This window comes from Folsomia candida, unplaced genomic scaffold (assembly GCF_002217175.1).
Source record: "Folsomia candida strain VU population unplaced genomic scaffold, ASM221717v1 Fcan01_Sc001, whole genome shotgun sequence".
Taxonomy (NCBI): Eukaryota; Metazoa; Arthropoda; class Collembola; order Entomobryomorpha; family Isotomidae; genus Folsomia; species Folsomia candida.
Genome location: NW_019091193.1, coordinates 26,862,522 through 26,878,439, shown reverse-complemented (window position 1 = coordinate 26,878,439; position 15,918 = coordinate 26,862,522). Strand labels below are relative to the sequence as shown.

General features: G+C 38.5%; 1 protein-coding gene across 8 annotated transcripts in view; it reads right to left on the bottom strand.

Annotated features, from left to right (window-relative positions):
* Nucleotides 1–15,678, bottom strand: part of LOC110848737 (cAMP-dependent protein kinase catalytic subunit 1) — a 45,298-nt gene extending 29,620 nt beyond the window's left edge. The window contains exons 1-4 of one of the 8 annotated variants that reach the window (XM_035844747.1): nucleotides 15,412–15,678; nucleotides 2,501–3,110; nucleotides 1,030–1,320; nucleotides 328–447 (exon numbers count right to left, since the gene is read on the bottom strand). In XM_035844747.1, coding sequence (XP_035700640.1) covers nucleotides 328–447; nucleotides 1,030–1,320; nucleotides 2,501–2,552 — 463 coding nt within the window. In that variant the 5' untranslated portion in view covers nucleotides 2,553–3,110; nucleotides 15,412–15,678. Of the gene's footprint in view, nucleotides 1–327; nucleotides 448–1,029; nucleotides 1,321–2,500; nucleotides 3,111–5,238; nucleotides 5,586–12,861; nucleotides 13,070–13,690; nucleotides 14,204–15,411 lie in introns of those variants that run through there. The other 7 variants (XM_022096051.2, XM_022096033.2, XM_022096060.2 and 4 more) reach the window with 7 other exon arrangements.
* Nucleotides 15,679–15,918: the final 240 nt, after the last annotated feature.

Below are 15,918 nucleotides of genomic sequence, written 5' to 3'. Positions count from 1 at the left end.
AAGCTACTCGATTTAATTTATAATAGGTGATGATGACAGCATTTACAGTAAATTATTCCGTCAATCCGTGTAATTATGTATGCAGGAGATAACAGAGCAGGGAAATAAGCCGGTTTTATGCGACGTGATGCGTACGGATTTTACTCGGGATTAACTAATTCCTGTTTTACTGGGCTATTTCGTGTAAATACGACGTCCAGCAAGTGATGAAATGAATGAATGATGAGACGTAATATGTCATGGGTTTAAAAAATGAGGAGAAAAAGCGTCCCGATTTTTAAGCTAAAATAAATATGCCCAGCTTCTTCTTTTTTTGCTTTTACTTACGTGCATCGATCCCCTTATTGTTGGAAGGTTTCAAAACTAAAGGGTTCGCTAACTGGGTGACTGAGCCTCGGAGAGAAGAAATTGACGATTTGGCATAGGTAGTTGGCAGAGGAGGCTTATCTGTGGTGAGCAACGTACCCAATGATTTTTTCTCTAGGTTTCCCGATTAAGGAAATATAGATATTGCAAAAATTGTGCCACGAAAATTTCCAACACGAACAGAGCACAATCACGATGAGAGAGAGGAGGATAAATACACGACAATAACTTTTTTGAACGATACGTTCCCATTTTGGACGATGACAATAAATAACAACGACAAAATCATTTTCTTGCCAACAGATACATACGTAAAGAAGACGTACATACATAAACAAATTTTGAACGTGTAATGACCCCGAAATAAAAAAATTATGCAATCTATTTATTTTTTCAGTGAAGAACAACTGACAAACAGAAAAACAAAAATTCCGGATTAAACACACACTGATTATGCGGCACCATGATAACCATGGGCGATGATAACGTAACGATAAAGAAAGCATGACTACTTCCAGTGACGGAATGTAGGTATTTATGTACGATGATGAAATTATGCAAATAAAAAAGTTTACAAATAGAAATAAATAACACGGGAGCACAGTTGCACGAAAAATTTGAAAAAGCAAGCCCATTTTTTGGCAGGAAATTGCGAAAACTTACAGAATTGGATGGAGGACGTGTTATGAGGTGAGTCAGAGTTGGCGGATTGTAGATTGGGTGTGGACGAGCCATTAAGACTAGGACTTTGACTAGGCGAGTGACGCCCACCGGCAGTCGCACTGCTCCCACTGCTCCCACCCCCGCTGCCAACCCCACTTTCGCCCGATTGGCGAAATGAGGTCGTTTTTGAGCGTGGGTTCGGCTGTGGGGCTTCCGTTCCGTCGGGGTCACTCCGGGTGTAGGTACGCTCCTCATCGATCTTAGAGATACTCACGGGCTGCACTTGCACTTCTTTTAGGGGGGGGGGGAGAAAGTAAAAATGAGATTAGTTTTGAATTTTAATTGGATTTAACTTACATATTTAAAAATTTAGTAAACAATTACATACAAAAACTCGATAATTTTCAGAATATCGATTGACGAGGACGATGAAATTATGGTATTTATTTATTAAATGTGTATATATTCGTTATGCGAATTTCGTTGACATGAAACATTTTCGTTGTCATTTTTTAAATTGATTTTCTTTGATCTCGGATTCCTCTTTGCTCCCATTTTTAACCTGACCCAAGGTTTATGTGGGACAGGCACGGTGTCAGTCTGTCTACTGTGATGAGAATTCCCTTAAGGGTATCACTTTTTTCGGTTCACTTATTCAATTACATGGAAATTTTACATATTTTTAACGAGTAATTATTAAGAAATTGCATATTATGTAGTATGTAAAGTAGCAGATTATAAGTCAAGTCGGTGCGAAATTTCTGATTTTGAAATTCACCCAATAGTCAAAGAACTAAGATAAATAAGTATTCGTCGACTTACAACTTAAAAATAAAAGTTTCTGTCAAAATTGAGTGATCACCATCACCATCATTTTTAATATCTTGGTCAACATACAAATTGGCAATTTTCACATGATTCGCAATGTTTTTGCAGGATTTATAATCCCCTACTTTACAGACTCGGGCTAACTGAAGGCTAGCATATTTTGTAACAAATAATATTTCGCTTCTACGAAAACATCGATTTCTTCCAAAAATCTTGTCTAATATTCCTTTGTCTTCACCCATCTCACTTTTTGCTTTGTTTAAACTTATTTTTCCAATAGAATTTCTACCAGGTAAAAAACAATACCTGCTCCATATTAAATAAATAAAACTCACAAAATGTATCATTCATCTCAACCATGGAATCCTTTCATATTACAGAAAAGAGGAAAACTTTTTTTTTCTAAAAAACGAAACATTCTCTTGAATCTATTTTCTCCTGAGAATTTATTCCCCCAAAATTCCCGGAAAGAATGATATTTATCCATTTATTTATGGATACATATCATGCACGATCGTTTTTTCTCAGAGATACGTACATACATTTTCCGTTCTATTTTTCCCTACGCTCGTGTACCTACACTGGGAAAATTTCCCTAGTAAAGAATCGTAGATTGCAATCCTTTCACTCCCTCCGTGCTCACCTGGCTTCTTCTTTTTCTTGAAAAAAGGCATTATGATTCCCAAACAGCTCATTACCAGCTACACACAGCCCCCAGCAATGATTGTCATTCACTCGTGGTGACGACAACGACGACGATAATGGCGTTTCTCCACCCGCTTTCTTTCACTGATTTTCGTAGTTGTGACACTTTTCTCCGAAATGGTCCATGGGCACGATTCACACGACACTTTTATTCTCCTCTCCCATCCATCCACTATTCACTTTTTTTGTATCGTATTTATTCCTTTCATACACTTTTTTTTATCATCAACGCTAGACTTTCACTTGACACAAATTCACAAATTGTACAGGTTTCTCTCACACAAAATTCAACCTACGATTCCTAATCGTAGTTTTTTTTTGTGGGAACAAAAAACACACACAAAGTACACTCTCCAATAATGTGGAGAGATTTGTCCAAAAAGTTGCCGTGCTCGCCGTTACTTAATTGTTTTTATGTTGGTCCGTGGGCGAGCAGGAGATGACGAGAGCTGGCCGATTTGATAATGACGACGACGAGATGATGAGCCTCAGGTTGATGATGAGAGAAAAACGCTCATCTCGCCTCCAACTCGTGGACTTCGCACTTGCTAAAATATTCAAAATCAAATTTGCTGATAAGAAAGACAAACGATTAGAAAATTCCACCATCACACGAACGTAACGTAGCTTAACGCCGTCCGTCCGTGCATGTATGTGTGTATGTAATTCATCATTTATTTTGTGGGGGGCTTATCATATCAGCGTGTTTTGTTTGTTGAAGAGGCCACTTTATCTCCAGCAGCAGTTTTACAATACATGACATTCTTCTTACCGTGCCATTTAATACGTGATATTAACGAGTTACTCAGTCAGTCAGTGAGACCAAACTAAACCGGACAAATGCCAACATTGTGTGTGACGACGAGGACGACGAGTGAGTCCTGCCTTATGTACACAAACCCGGAGGTAGGCAAAGTGAATCTCATAACAAACTAATTGCGTTTTCTTACTCAAACATTTCCACAGATCCGGGAGCGAAAGCGAGAGAGGCGAGAGGAGCTAAGTCAGTAAGTAAACCTTATTTTACTTCTTTCCCAGGAAGAAGATGAGATGATGACGAATTACTTAATATGACGGTAAATATTGCTCCCAAATCAACAGGTGAGTGAGAAAGTTTTGATTAGAGAAGGCTAAATCTGGAGGGGAAATCTTGTCAACAAATTGGCAAACTGCAGCGTGAAATTTAATTTATTTCTGTAGAGGGGGAGCAGGGATTACAAGGTACAAGGTCGATTTTAATGAGAAATTTCAAATAAATGTGTGTGGGGGCAATTTGGCTAATCCAACACGGGCACGTGTAGGATTAGAGAGAGAGAAAGCAACAATTTAGGCTAGATTTGCACACCTGTTTCTTCCTCGTGTGTCCCTCAGCAGCAGACGAGTGAGTGAGAGAAAGTTGGTCTTCCAGGAGGACGATAATGATGAGATGGATGGACAATTTGTGGTGTAAAATTTGTCAGTGTACACAAAAGTGGGAAAAGAGTGGTTCGTGACAATTTTCGCCTTGTCTAAATAAACGTAATTAATGTGGGGAGACGAGGATTAATAACACTTGACGATTGGCTTCCTTCCGGTCGGATTGCATGTCAGGAAGTGGTGGTGGTCCGTGTTGTGGGAGAAAGTCAAACCAAACCACAATCTGCCTCATCCATCCATCCATCCATCCCAGCTATCTTTGTCTCCCTCTGCTTTCCCTCCCACCACCACCACCTCCACCACGAAGAGGAGAGAGGAGGACAGCAGAGAGGCAGGGGGCAGGGTTTCGAACTGTCGAACCTCAGCTTTTTTAAGTTTGAAAGGCGACAAGGTAGATAGGATTTGTGAAGTTAAGACTCTTAACTTGAGAGTGGTGTCAGGTTTATGGCAGGATTGAAGCAGGTGTCATATTTTCATATGTAAGCTAGTGCAATTTTTGGTGACGTGCTAATTGTTGTAGGTAGTGTAATACGTATTTAAAAGTATAATATATACAGCAACGAACATGTTATGTGCCACTAAGAATTGACAAAGTGGATTTTGTGCTATCTGATTTTTTTGTGAAATCGAAAAACAGAATCAGGTAACACTTAATGCGGTTTTTGTCTCATGTGCCACAATTAGTCAAACTATTTATGTATGAATCCTGATATAAAAATAAACTCCTACAACAATTTTGCTATGTGATAGCTTAAAAATTGCTTAATTTTTAGTAGATAAATAATCCGTGACAATATTGGAGTCACGCTTAGGCGATCCCGATATATATGCAGTTTTTGCGCTGTAAGCCAAAATATGTGATTTTTTATATATAAAACCTTCACATTTTTATAAACCCTGTCCAACTCATAAGAAAAAAAACCATAGTCACTCATCCTCCTCCCTCCAAGTATCACCCCACCATACCGTCAATTATCAGTCAGTCAGTCTGTCCACCTACTCGAAAACCTCATGAAAAGGGAGACATGTGGGGAAAGCAGGTAAATCAGAATTAAGACATCATCATCATCATGAAAATGGATGAAGGATGAATTCACCTCTCTTTTTTTATGTATGACTGATCCTCCCCCAAAAAATCATGGCATTGCATAAAATACATAAACCTATCGACAAGGATTTATTATTACGACTGTCTCGAATCCAAATCCTCCTCGATTTCTCAGTATTATGCATTTACCTCGGAAAACTAAATTAAATTACCTCCTGTAAAATGGAACTAATCACGTCCAAGGGGAATCCACATTTCCAGCTTCTTCTTCCTCCACCCATCCTTCAAGTCTCGAAGGATGCGAGTCGTCGTGCTGGCAAAACTTTTTTTTACGGCACGGATGTAATTCCGTTTTCAATCTCGTTTCTTGATCAACTTGACAAAAACGTCCCGATTTCAATTTTTTTGATTAACTCTCACATCACAAAGGAGGCCTGATTTCTATCTCTGTATGTATATTTCGTTTCCGATTTACATCCTGATTTTTTTCCCTATTCTGCGTGAAACTGAGGAGGACTGTTCTGCTAGTAAAGAAAAAGAATCCGTCTTGCCGGGACGAGAACTGGGGTAGAAATCAGTTCCCTTTTTTTAGTCCTAATTCGATTTCGTACGTATTATTAGTGATTCACATGGCCAAACTGGTTAGGATTGGGATGAAAATTTTCACACTTGCAAATATAACAACACATGTATAGAGTTACGGGTCAATTTACTGCTAGCTCTAGCTACATATGGAAGGTTGAATATTTTAAATGAAAAGGGCAACATTACGCCATTATTATGTTTAGAGAGTGAACATATATGTAATAATCATACATATTTAACCTGCCTGCCTGGATGTGTGAGCCCCGTTAAATAAAACCCTCCTCCTACCACATAAACATATACATACCTACGTATCTACATATGTACCTACCTATCTAGTGGCAGCAATAATAATATTTTCCCAGTGTTTCGACCACATGCATGAAATGAGACGAAATAATTCCGCTAATTTACACAACTATTCCACCCCCAGAAATGAAAGGCACCATTTCATGCAGAAAAATCGGCCTATTTTCATCCAAATTCTGCACACGTTGAGTAAAAAGTGTGTACACATTTGGGGAGGTCAGTCCTCCAATTTCGCCCACTTAACGATTCGCAGCACACTGTCCTGGTCTCGGTGTGCATGTGGTGGTGACAAAGCAAAAAAATATTTATGCCAGCAGAATCCATCATATCGACCGGATAACAATAACCTGTAGAGAAACATGTACATAGTCATCCACTCTACGGACGAGATGCCACATGGCCGGGGCGATGATGATGATGTTCAGAAATTCTAAATATGGATGATTTAAATTAACACGAGATGAAAACTAACTACACGAACAATATTTTGGAGATGCGAGCTTGTTGATGATGACGCTGTGCTGCTGCTGCTGGAATATTTCAATAGATTTTGCTCCTGCAACTTCATGCAAGCAAGAAACACGGTACGGAGCAGTTTTGTCCGGATAAATCTCACTTGGTTCGCCAACTGCTCGGCGAGATGAAATTATTACAGGTGAACCCTCCTCGTCCTCCTCGCGTGGAATAATACTGCTGCGAATTAGGTGCAATCCAAAAGGCATGAAATCGTATGCTCCAAGTGATTTTATGTACTTGTTCAATTTCAACTCTCCGGGTCGGGACAATTATACATTAAAATTAAAATTAGCAAGACAACAATTATCGAAATTCGAGTATGGGATGGGTTTCTATGTATGTACGCCTGCTTTTTATCAGCAGTATGTACATACGTATATACGTACAAACATTTGTACATACAACGGTACGATGGATGACCTCCATTTCGTGGGTGAAGATCACGTCTAATTATTATTTGTAGGATGGATGGATGGATACACGGATGACTAATAAATAAATATGCAAATACGTATTTACGAAGTGGTAGGCATGCAATTATGGCGATGAAGCGATAAATTAGGCTTCTTTATCGTTGAAATCTCATATCACAAACATGGTTTAGTCTAAAAAAAATGCCCAAAAATTGTCCAAAAGATGTTCAGAAAGTCGTAAAAACTGCTCTGAAAAATAATGTTTAAACTCACACAAAGATTTCGAATTAATATTTTTTTGTCCGAATTAGTTTTTCGCTGTTTCCCTTTGAGAAAAAATTATCCGCATGATTACAGTGTACCATCAAGTGAGAAAATTCAGTCTAATTTTACCAATAAATAAGTCCTCTCCGTTTCTTACGTCAACATGCGACGGTAAAAAAAATGAGGCATCAGAATAACCGTTTTTCCACCGAAGCAGCAAATTGACCAGGAGGAGCATATATATACGAGCTAAACCTCGCTAATGACTTTCTTCTCCTTTATCTCCTCGATCTTTATCTTTATTTTATAGTCTGTTACCCAAAGTGACGTCCAAATTGGTTAGTTGGTCTATTCAATTTTATTGAAATGTGCAATATCGCCATTCACCCAACTGCACTGCACTTGTTGCCTCTGACGTCAATCCATATTTCTTCGCCGATGAATAACCTCAAACCGTTTTATTTACAGAATCCACAAAATAAAGTCATGTAAAGAAAACGTCCAAACGAAACGCTGGCCCCAAAGGGAACATACAAACCCAAAAAAATTAATAAGTCATCCTCGCATTTAAGTCTGTGTTATTTTTTGTGTGTGCCACACATAATATAATCCGGCAGACAGACGGATGCATTTAATGGTTAATGTGGTGACAGGTACAAAATCCCTGTCACGCTGCTAAATACGAGTGAAAGTTGACGACATGAAATACATAAATCTTTTGAGCACAGAAATAAATAACGAGAGAAAGGGAAGAAAGTAAATCTTGGGGGTGGTGCATATACACCGTTTTAATATTTTTTATGAAATCTTATAAAATTCTGCTCACAATGCAAAGCCCGAATCAATGTAGATCCATTTTTTTAAAGGGATACCGGGTAAGATAAACTATTCAATCTACTGTTCAGCCAATATTGATAGTCTCAATTGTTTGGAAAATTTTCTGAGAGGTTATTTGGTTTTTTGTAATTAATCGGCCAGGAAACTTTTCGGATTTTTTCAAACTATTAGACTATAATATTAGCTATAAACAGTAGGAACTTTGTCGCAGATATTACTTATCGTCCCCACCCACTCACCAAAATGTGACGTGGACAGCCCCCTTGACACCGTTTGGTGATGAAACAAGACAGGGTTTTTTGACTATATGAATTCTACCCAAATTGGTGGTGGGAGACACCTGAGAAATAAATCTCGCATTATGTGCCGCATCATTGTAGGGTAGCAGCCAAGACAAAGAGGTGAAATATGCCAGGTTCTTTGCTCAATAATATCGTCCTGCCTTCCAACCCACCCACCCACACACGCCACACCACCCACACGCACAGGGAGCACAATAACTCCACTACATCTGTAACACATAATGCTTCAGAAGAAGAAGAAGAAGGACAGGAAATCACGATTTGCACGAAATCCAAGGTCCATGCTTTATCCATTTTCATCATTACTTAGTCTGCTCTTATCGAACCAAGTGAATTCTACTATTGGATCAGAAACTGACAAGTTTGTCAAAAAAAAGTCACTCTAGAATCAGTAGATTGATCTCTTTGGCTCGCACCCCTATTCAATTGACCCCGACTTGAAGATTTCCAGATATTTCATGCATATTCAATTTTCCAGGGAAGAAGAAGATGAAGAAGAAGAAAAAGTGCATTTGTAACGAAACACTGCCCCAATTTGTGCCCCACTCGCCATTACATGCAATTTGTTCGACATCAAAGGAAAGCCTAATGCAAAAAGAGAAAAGGAGTGAAAGCAAAATTAGGTTTCGTTTCTTCCTCCAAGTCCAGCAGCAGTTCGACCGAGGAGAGAAATATATCTGTCTTTCTTTCTCTCTCTTCTTATCCTTATCCTGGCGGGTTACGTCGTCGTCTTATCTGAGGGACGTGCAGGCAGGAGAAGATGTCATCTTCCATTACGAGGAGTCATGCACGTGTCAAGGAAAATGGAGCCACACCCGCCACGTGGACCCCCTCATCTGCCTGCTGCTGCTGGTTCCTTCCTTGATATTTGTCAATTCTCTTCACATTATATTACACTCCATGTACGAAGACCAAGTAGTGAACGGAAGTAAAAAGTAACCTTCATTTTTCCCCGTTTGGCTTTCTCCATCACTTTGTAAGAGAGAGAAAGTTTGGGTGAAAAAGTGTACGAATGTGAACAAATGAATTTTTCGACTCGCTTTGTGTCGTCGTGTTGTCCCCTCGCTGTAAAATTCTAAGGCGAGGAAAACTCTGGCAAAAGAAGAGAAGAGAAAAGTTTACTTTCACCCAGGAAAATGGAAGAGAAGAAGATCTCCGTCAGTCAAATGGGAGACGTCGTCTCATCTTTGTCAGACGACATTGCGAGAAAATCCACAGAGTTGCACAAGAAGAAGACCAGATAAGAAGAAGAAGAACAAACTTGGCGGATTCACGTCAAAAATGGATTTCGAAATGAAAAGTTTTCTGGAAGTCTAGATTAATTTGGAAAAATTTGAACGGCAAAAATTTGACCCGATGTTGTGCAGAAATTTGGCACAATTCGCTTCAGAAAAACTTTGTGCAGAGCGATTTCTGCAGAAAAATATTGCAGAATTATAGACATACGATTCTGCAGAATAAAACCCTTAAAAAAATTTGTATTATTTGGATTATGTAAAAAAAATTGCGGAATACAATATGCATCGAAATTACTGCAAAATTTGACACAGTGATTTCTACTTTCTATTTTCGGGGTTGTTAAACAAACTTGAGGTGAGTATACCTACGATGTAATTGTGAAGTGGATATTTTAAAAGTTGGTTTCGTCATTTTGGGTGAGAAATTTTGGGGTGGTGGGTGTGGGATGTCGCAATGAAATCCTTTTTATTTAACGACAATGTCCAGGAAGGAAGTTTGAGACATGAAAGGATCTTCTTCTCGAGCTCCTGTTTTCTCGATTGGATTGGATCATAAGACGAGCAGAGGAGAAGAAGCAGAAGCAGGATTGACGATCTCTTTTCACTTATTGATCAATCACACGAGACAGAGAAGAGGTGTCAAACACAAAAACTACAATAAGGAGGATGAAAAAGGACCCTGCGAAAAGGATGGGATGCATTTTTGATAGAAAACCCCTCCTCTGGTGACACCTTAAAGTACGAAATCATAGAAAACGGGTCACATCTCCCTGCACAGCCCCAAAGGAGAGACATTGCCCAATAATCCATCCAGTGATGCAAAATGACAATCTCATGAATTATGTAGCTCATAATTCACACAAATCTCCTCTCACAAAATCCAAACCAGGATACAGAAAGAAGAAGAGTAGGTCCATATCTTTTTCCGAAAATATGAAAATATCGGTGAAATTTGATAATAAAATTAATCAAAAAATTCCTCTTCATCCTTTTAATAATTCGGAAATATGGTTATGGATATTCTAAATAGGGAAATTTATTTACTTAAATATGCCGTGACATTGAGATTGTATGTGTACACAAAGCGAGTGTATTTGCGTCGCCACGTGTCGCTTATCCTCCACGTAGCCAAGATCAAACAAATTCCTAGAAATTTATTGATCTCGGAGGGCAAGCGATAAACAAAATATATAACAAAATGGGTGACATGTGCTGGCGAATTATTCGCGTTGGTCGACCATTGAGAGTTTCTCGCTTGCAATCTCATTTAGCAAAGTTTTTTGCACAGTTAACAGTTATGAATATCCGGGGAGCAATCAATATTTAATAACAATCGATGCATTATTGATCACTTTAAATAGTTCAGTTCTCATTGTGTAAATAAAATGATGGCAAAATACCAAGTGTAAGTTTAAATTGGAATGTAGAATTTTGCTGAATTAAGTATTTGGTAAACACGGATTGAATCCTTTACATTTGTTTATTTATGAGGCTAAAGGGAAATGCGTGTGAATGGCAAGTTTGCATTCTAAAATTAAAATAGAGGGTAAATAATCCTATTATTTCAATATTCTTGGAAAATCATTTGAAAATATGACGCACAACTTTTGCGAAAATATTTGCATGCTCGATTTGTTTTATAAGTTTGCAATTTAGGTTATTGGTAAAGGTAATTGAGAAAACCCTGCCTGACAACTATTAATAGCTAATTATGTGACGCGAATTATTTTATAGTGGTCCAAAAAAAGATGATGATTACGTACATATTTTAACATGCAATTTAATACCAGTCATAATTTAACTACTATGAAACCATTAAATACATGCCATACATCAAGATTTACTGTAATTATCATCTCAGTTTTCTACTGGTCTGATGCGACACAGAACAGCCATCATAATTTCTTGCTCATAATCATAACAATTATGAAATTTGAGACATTTTCCATACGTAAGCTTTGAGGGAATACATACGTTCGGAAATCTCGACAAACGAACGTATGAATTTATGAACCTCTTCATCTGGACTATTTTCATGTCCATTTGTACATACATCCGCCCCTCCAGTTTCCATTCTGACCTTGACTTTCACGCCCTTTTTGTTACACGTTGTCAATCCAAACACAAAACACACCTGAATGAATTGTGTAGGAGCAGACCGCAAAAATGTCATGTAACCAAAAGTATTTACTCTTTCATACCCAAAATCCTATAGCACTAAAAGCTGCAGGATTTTGGAAAATCGTAATTCGATCTCATCGACATTGACAACTTTCCATTCTCGTTTTGACATAGGTCAAGGTTTTGCTGTATCAACTAAATTATAAAAATAGAATTTTTCATGCGGTACACATTTTCATGAATCTGCTGATCAAAATATGCCGTAATGAGTTGGATGGAATTCTAATAAATAAGATCATTAAGTATGGGACATTCGCTTTTTAATTGTATGAAAATATGAATCATATGAATAGCATTGTTTTTGACAAAACACCAAATTTTTTAACACACTTATCTAAATCTTAGTTAGTTTACTTTAGTGTAAAAAATCCTTGAAACGTGCGAGAAATACGTTTTTTCTTCTACCAACAACCAACAAAGTTACCTAAATAATAAAAACTAACAATTCAAATAGCATGCCTGCGTTGATACGTATCCAAACATGTACATACGTATGTATGTAAAGTATATTCTTCTCGTTTAGAGTAAAAAACGCCAAGTTTACGTCATTTAAAGTCGTTAAACCTCAAATTAAGCTATTTGCCGTGGTCTGCATGAGTAATGTGCGGAGAGAGAATAAGGTAAAACGGTAATTATTATGGTATCATATTATTTAAAAGTGCGATACGCGATGGTGGATTGGATTGGATTCTAAATAACTTTTTAAATAATATTCTTCCACACTGTTTAATTTTTTTTTAGATTTTTTTGTCGCTTTTTTAACATAAATATTGTAGAAACGGCAAAATACGTATCGTATGTATGTACTTATTATTATGCAACCTTTTAAAAATACACCTGCCCATACAATGCATGCAGCACATACATATGTAAATACGTAGGTAATCTGGAATTCAATCATGCAGCTATTTAATTTAGCACTCGTAGAATAATTAAATGGCGTCGTTATTAATTGGAGTTTGCACCTCGTCGTCCACCTGCATGGCTGACTGACTGGGTGTCTCGTAGTAAGTAAGTAAAATAAAATAAAATTTTGACGAGGTCTGTGTTTTTCAATTGTCGAGTAAAACGAGGATATTAAAATAAAGTGATAAAAACATTACGTGGATGGAAGTCGAGGGTGGTGACGCCAACAACGTTTAATTGTTGGCGTCTCGCTTGACTTCAAATAATAATGTAACTTAACTTACTGATTTATTTTTGCTTACGGACGGATTTTGCGAATTTTGGTCGAAAACGAGGTCACATTCGGGTCACAGAAGGCACGACCCCACAAAATGTGAGATGTTACCCCACTAAAAAATGGGTCGCCTACTTGAGGGGCACCTCCGAGATGATCCGCACTTTATACGAATTTATCGTTTCTGGATGACAGGCGATTATGTGGACGATGAGACGACTCATCTCGTGCCATGATGCCAACTAAATCCCACACCTACCGGGGAGATAATTACTTATGAAAGTAGTTCCATCATTACCTGCCTAACAGCCAGGCAGGCAGGGAGGGAGGCATAGTTATGGTTATGGTTAGTTGGTTATTAAATGTGTATGCCCAGACCATCCCGTTTTGTACCTCGACGCATTATGTATGTATCTCCTACTCCCAAAAATAGCAAAGCCGTGATGCTGGTGCTGGTGTGGAATGATGGCAGTTAGCAAATAGCTATTTATTATTATCGTGGAAAACCAACTAACTAACTGCTCAACTAGCCAAGATTTCAATTGCTACTTCAATTTGGGATGGAACGCATGTACATATCTCAATTTCAGAGAGGTACACGGACATACGTGTTTTATTGTTGTGGATGTATCCATCCATGCAGAATTGGCGGATGGCTGCGATGTCTATCCATTTTTAGAGGGTGGTTTTGTGAGTATGTAATATTTTGGTCAATCTTTTGCAGGTATGATGATAATGATAAGCCAAATGCATGTAAATAAATAGCATGGCACTATTTAGTTCAATTTCATGGAATGAAAATAGTTTAGAGTTACGAATCCGAGTGAAAAATCTCTTACATGAAAATCTTCTCGTGTCCCATCCGCCGCGTATGAAATTATATAATTACACTGAAACTAACTTTTCTCCAGTCCGAAATTTCCACCCAATTTTACCCCCACTTTTCAAAATCGTCACTATCCACTCGTCACTACAAATTTTCAATCGAGATTATGTACACCTTGTCACCACAACTCGCAAGTTTTCTCTCATCCTTTGTTCATCACCCCGATAAGCCTCAAGCCCGATTACAATCCAATCCAATCCACAAACCCCCAACTCGGCAGCCTGTTGCTTATGTACGTTACTCGTCCAAGTCTTGGCACCCAGCCTCAAAAAATCGGTATTTAACACCGCACCACCAGCCACTATTTACACGTATCGGTCGGTGTGTGCAGTGACATCCCAAAAGAAATGGAAACTCGGGTGAAAAAAAGGAACAGAACAACGAAACGATTACTGATTTCCTCTCCAACAAGGGAACGATGATGCCAGTGAAGCATCATCTCATCACACGGCGTCTCTCTCACTGAACGCTGTGCCAATTCAGTCACACTCACCACGAAAAAAAACAAATCTCTCCAACAACTACTTATAGCAGCCTTGCATTACATTATTTTGCTCACATTATGCACCTAGCACTTTTTCTTCTCATTTAGATTTAAGTATTGTCGTGTTTAAAAAGCCAATTACAAACTCAAGGTTCGCCAGAGAAGAAGAAGGGGATACCACGAACGAACGAGGACCGAGGAAGAAAATAGATGTGAAGTGAATATCTTTATGTTCGCTGTTTGCTGGGCTTTATTGCTGATTATACTTGAAGTGAGTTAGTTATGTGCTGTGCGAATGGAGCTAAACTCACGAGAAACCCTAGTCTCAGCACAAGGTACTTCAGGAGGCCGTAGGTTTAAGCTCCACCCGCACAGTACATAACTCGTTCACTTTATGTATAACTCCTCACCATATTCAGTTCGACACTTAGCTCTGCATAGTTCAAGAGCCAAGACGAGGGGGCAGTGCGGGGAGGACGTGGTCCAATTTTTTTTACGGGGGGATGGTCGTGCCATGAGACGACACCCCTCCCGCACGACGACGGCCCTCTTTTTCAGCCTGACTTTGGGAAACCGTGATCCTGTTAAGCCACGATTTGAAACAATTTGTGTACGTACTTACGTACATTAAGTGCATTTTAGTATTGGTGAGTATTCGTAAGTAGTGTGAGAGCATGGAGACTCGTTCAAATTGAAAATTAGCATCCACTCCTCATCAACGTTTCAGGAGGTGGAGAAAAATAGAAAGAGTCAACAGGACAAAGAAGCTCATGAGTAGCTGTGTGATCTACTTAATTAAAAAGCTGTGTGTCTACGTATGTAAAATTTTGGGTGTTAAAAAAAGCCTTAATTTGTCTTAAAGTCGCGTTAACAAGGAAGGTATTCGCCATTTCGGCGTATGTATGTAAGTGAATCATATGATTCGTGGCGTAACAGACTGGGCAAAACTTTTCAGTAGTTTGCAAATAATATGTAGGTTTAGTTGGCAAATTGATTTTCGCAAAGTTTAGATTTTTTTTACATACTTCATTTTCATGACATTTTAAGTTTACTTTATGTCGAAAAACTTTCCGTTATCCTGCAAACTTTACACGAATCGTGAATATAAAGCTCCTCAAATTTTACGCTCATTCTCTCCTCGAATGAATAGAATAGCTCGAAAAACACGAAATACTTATGTATTTCCTTACCTTGCAAGTAGTTAATTGATCCGGGAATCACGCACGCACTCACTTTTCCATAAACACGCAAATGAAAAAATACAAATACAAATTAATGGGAAATGATAAGAACAAATTTTAGGACGAATTTTCCAGCGATATTCTTCTACTTCTTCTCACGGGCTTGAAAAAGAGTCGGTCTTTCCCGAAAGATCTTCTTCGTTTGTGTATTGACACCAAGAATCCCGTCGCACCATCACCATGCACCACGAACCACCGCTAGACAACAGTGGAATAAACACTGACCAACAACTGCTGAGGAGAGAAAAAGATGGGAAACCCCCCAATTTTTTTGTCGTCATTATTACTTAATTACAACAACCAAGTCAAGCTCATGTATCACCCTGATTCATCACAATTCCAGTCTCACAATCCAATCCAGACCGTCTCACGAGGAGTTGGTTGGTCTGTTTTTATTGTGAAGTGCAGAAAATCCATCCACCTTCACGTGAATCTACTAACATAACAGCCTTTGTG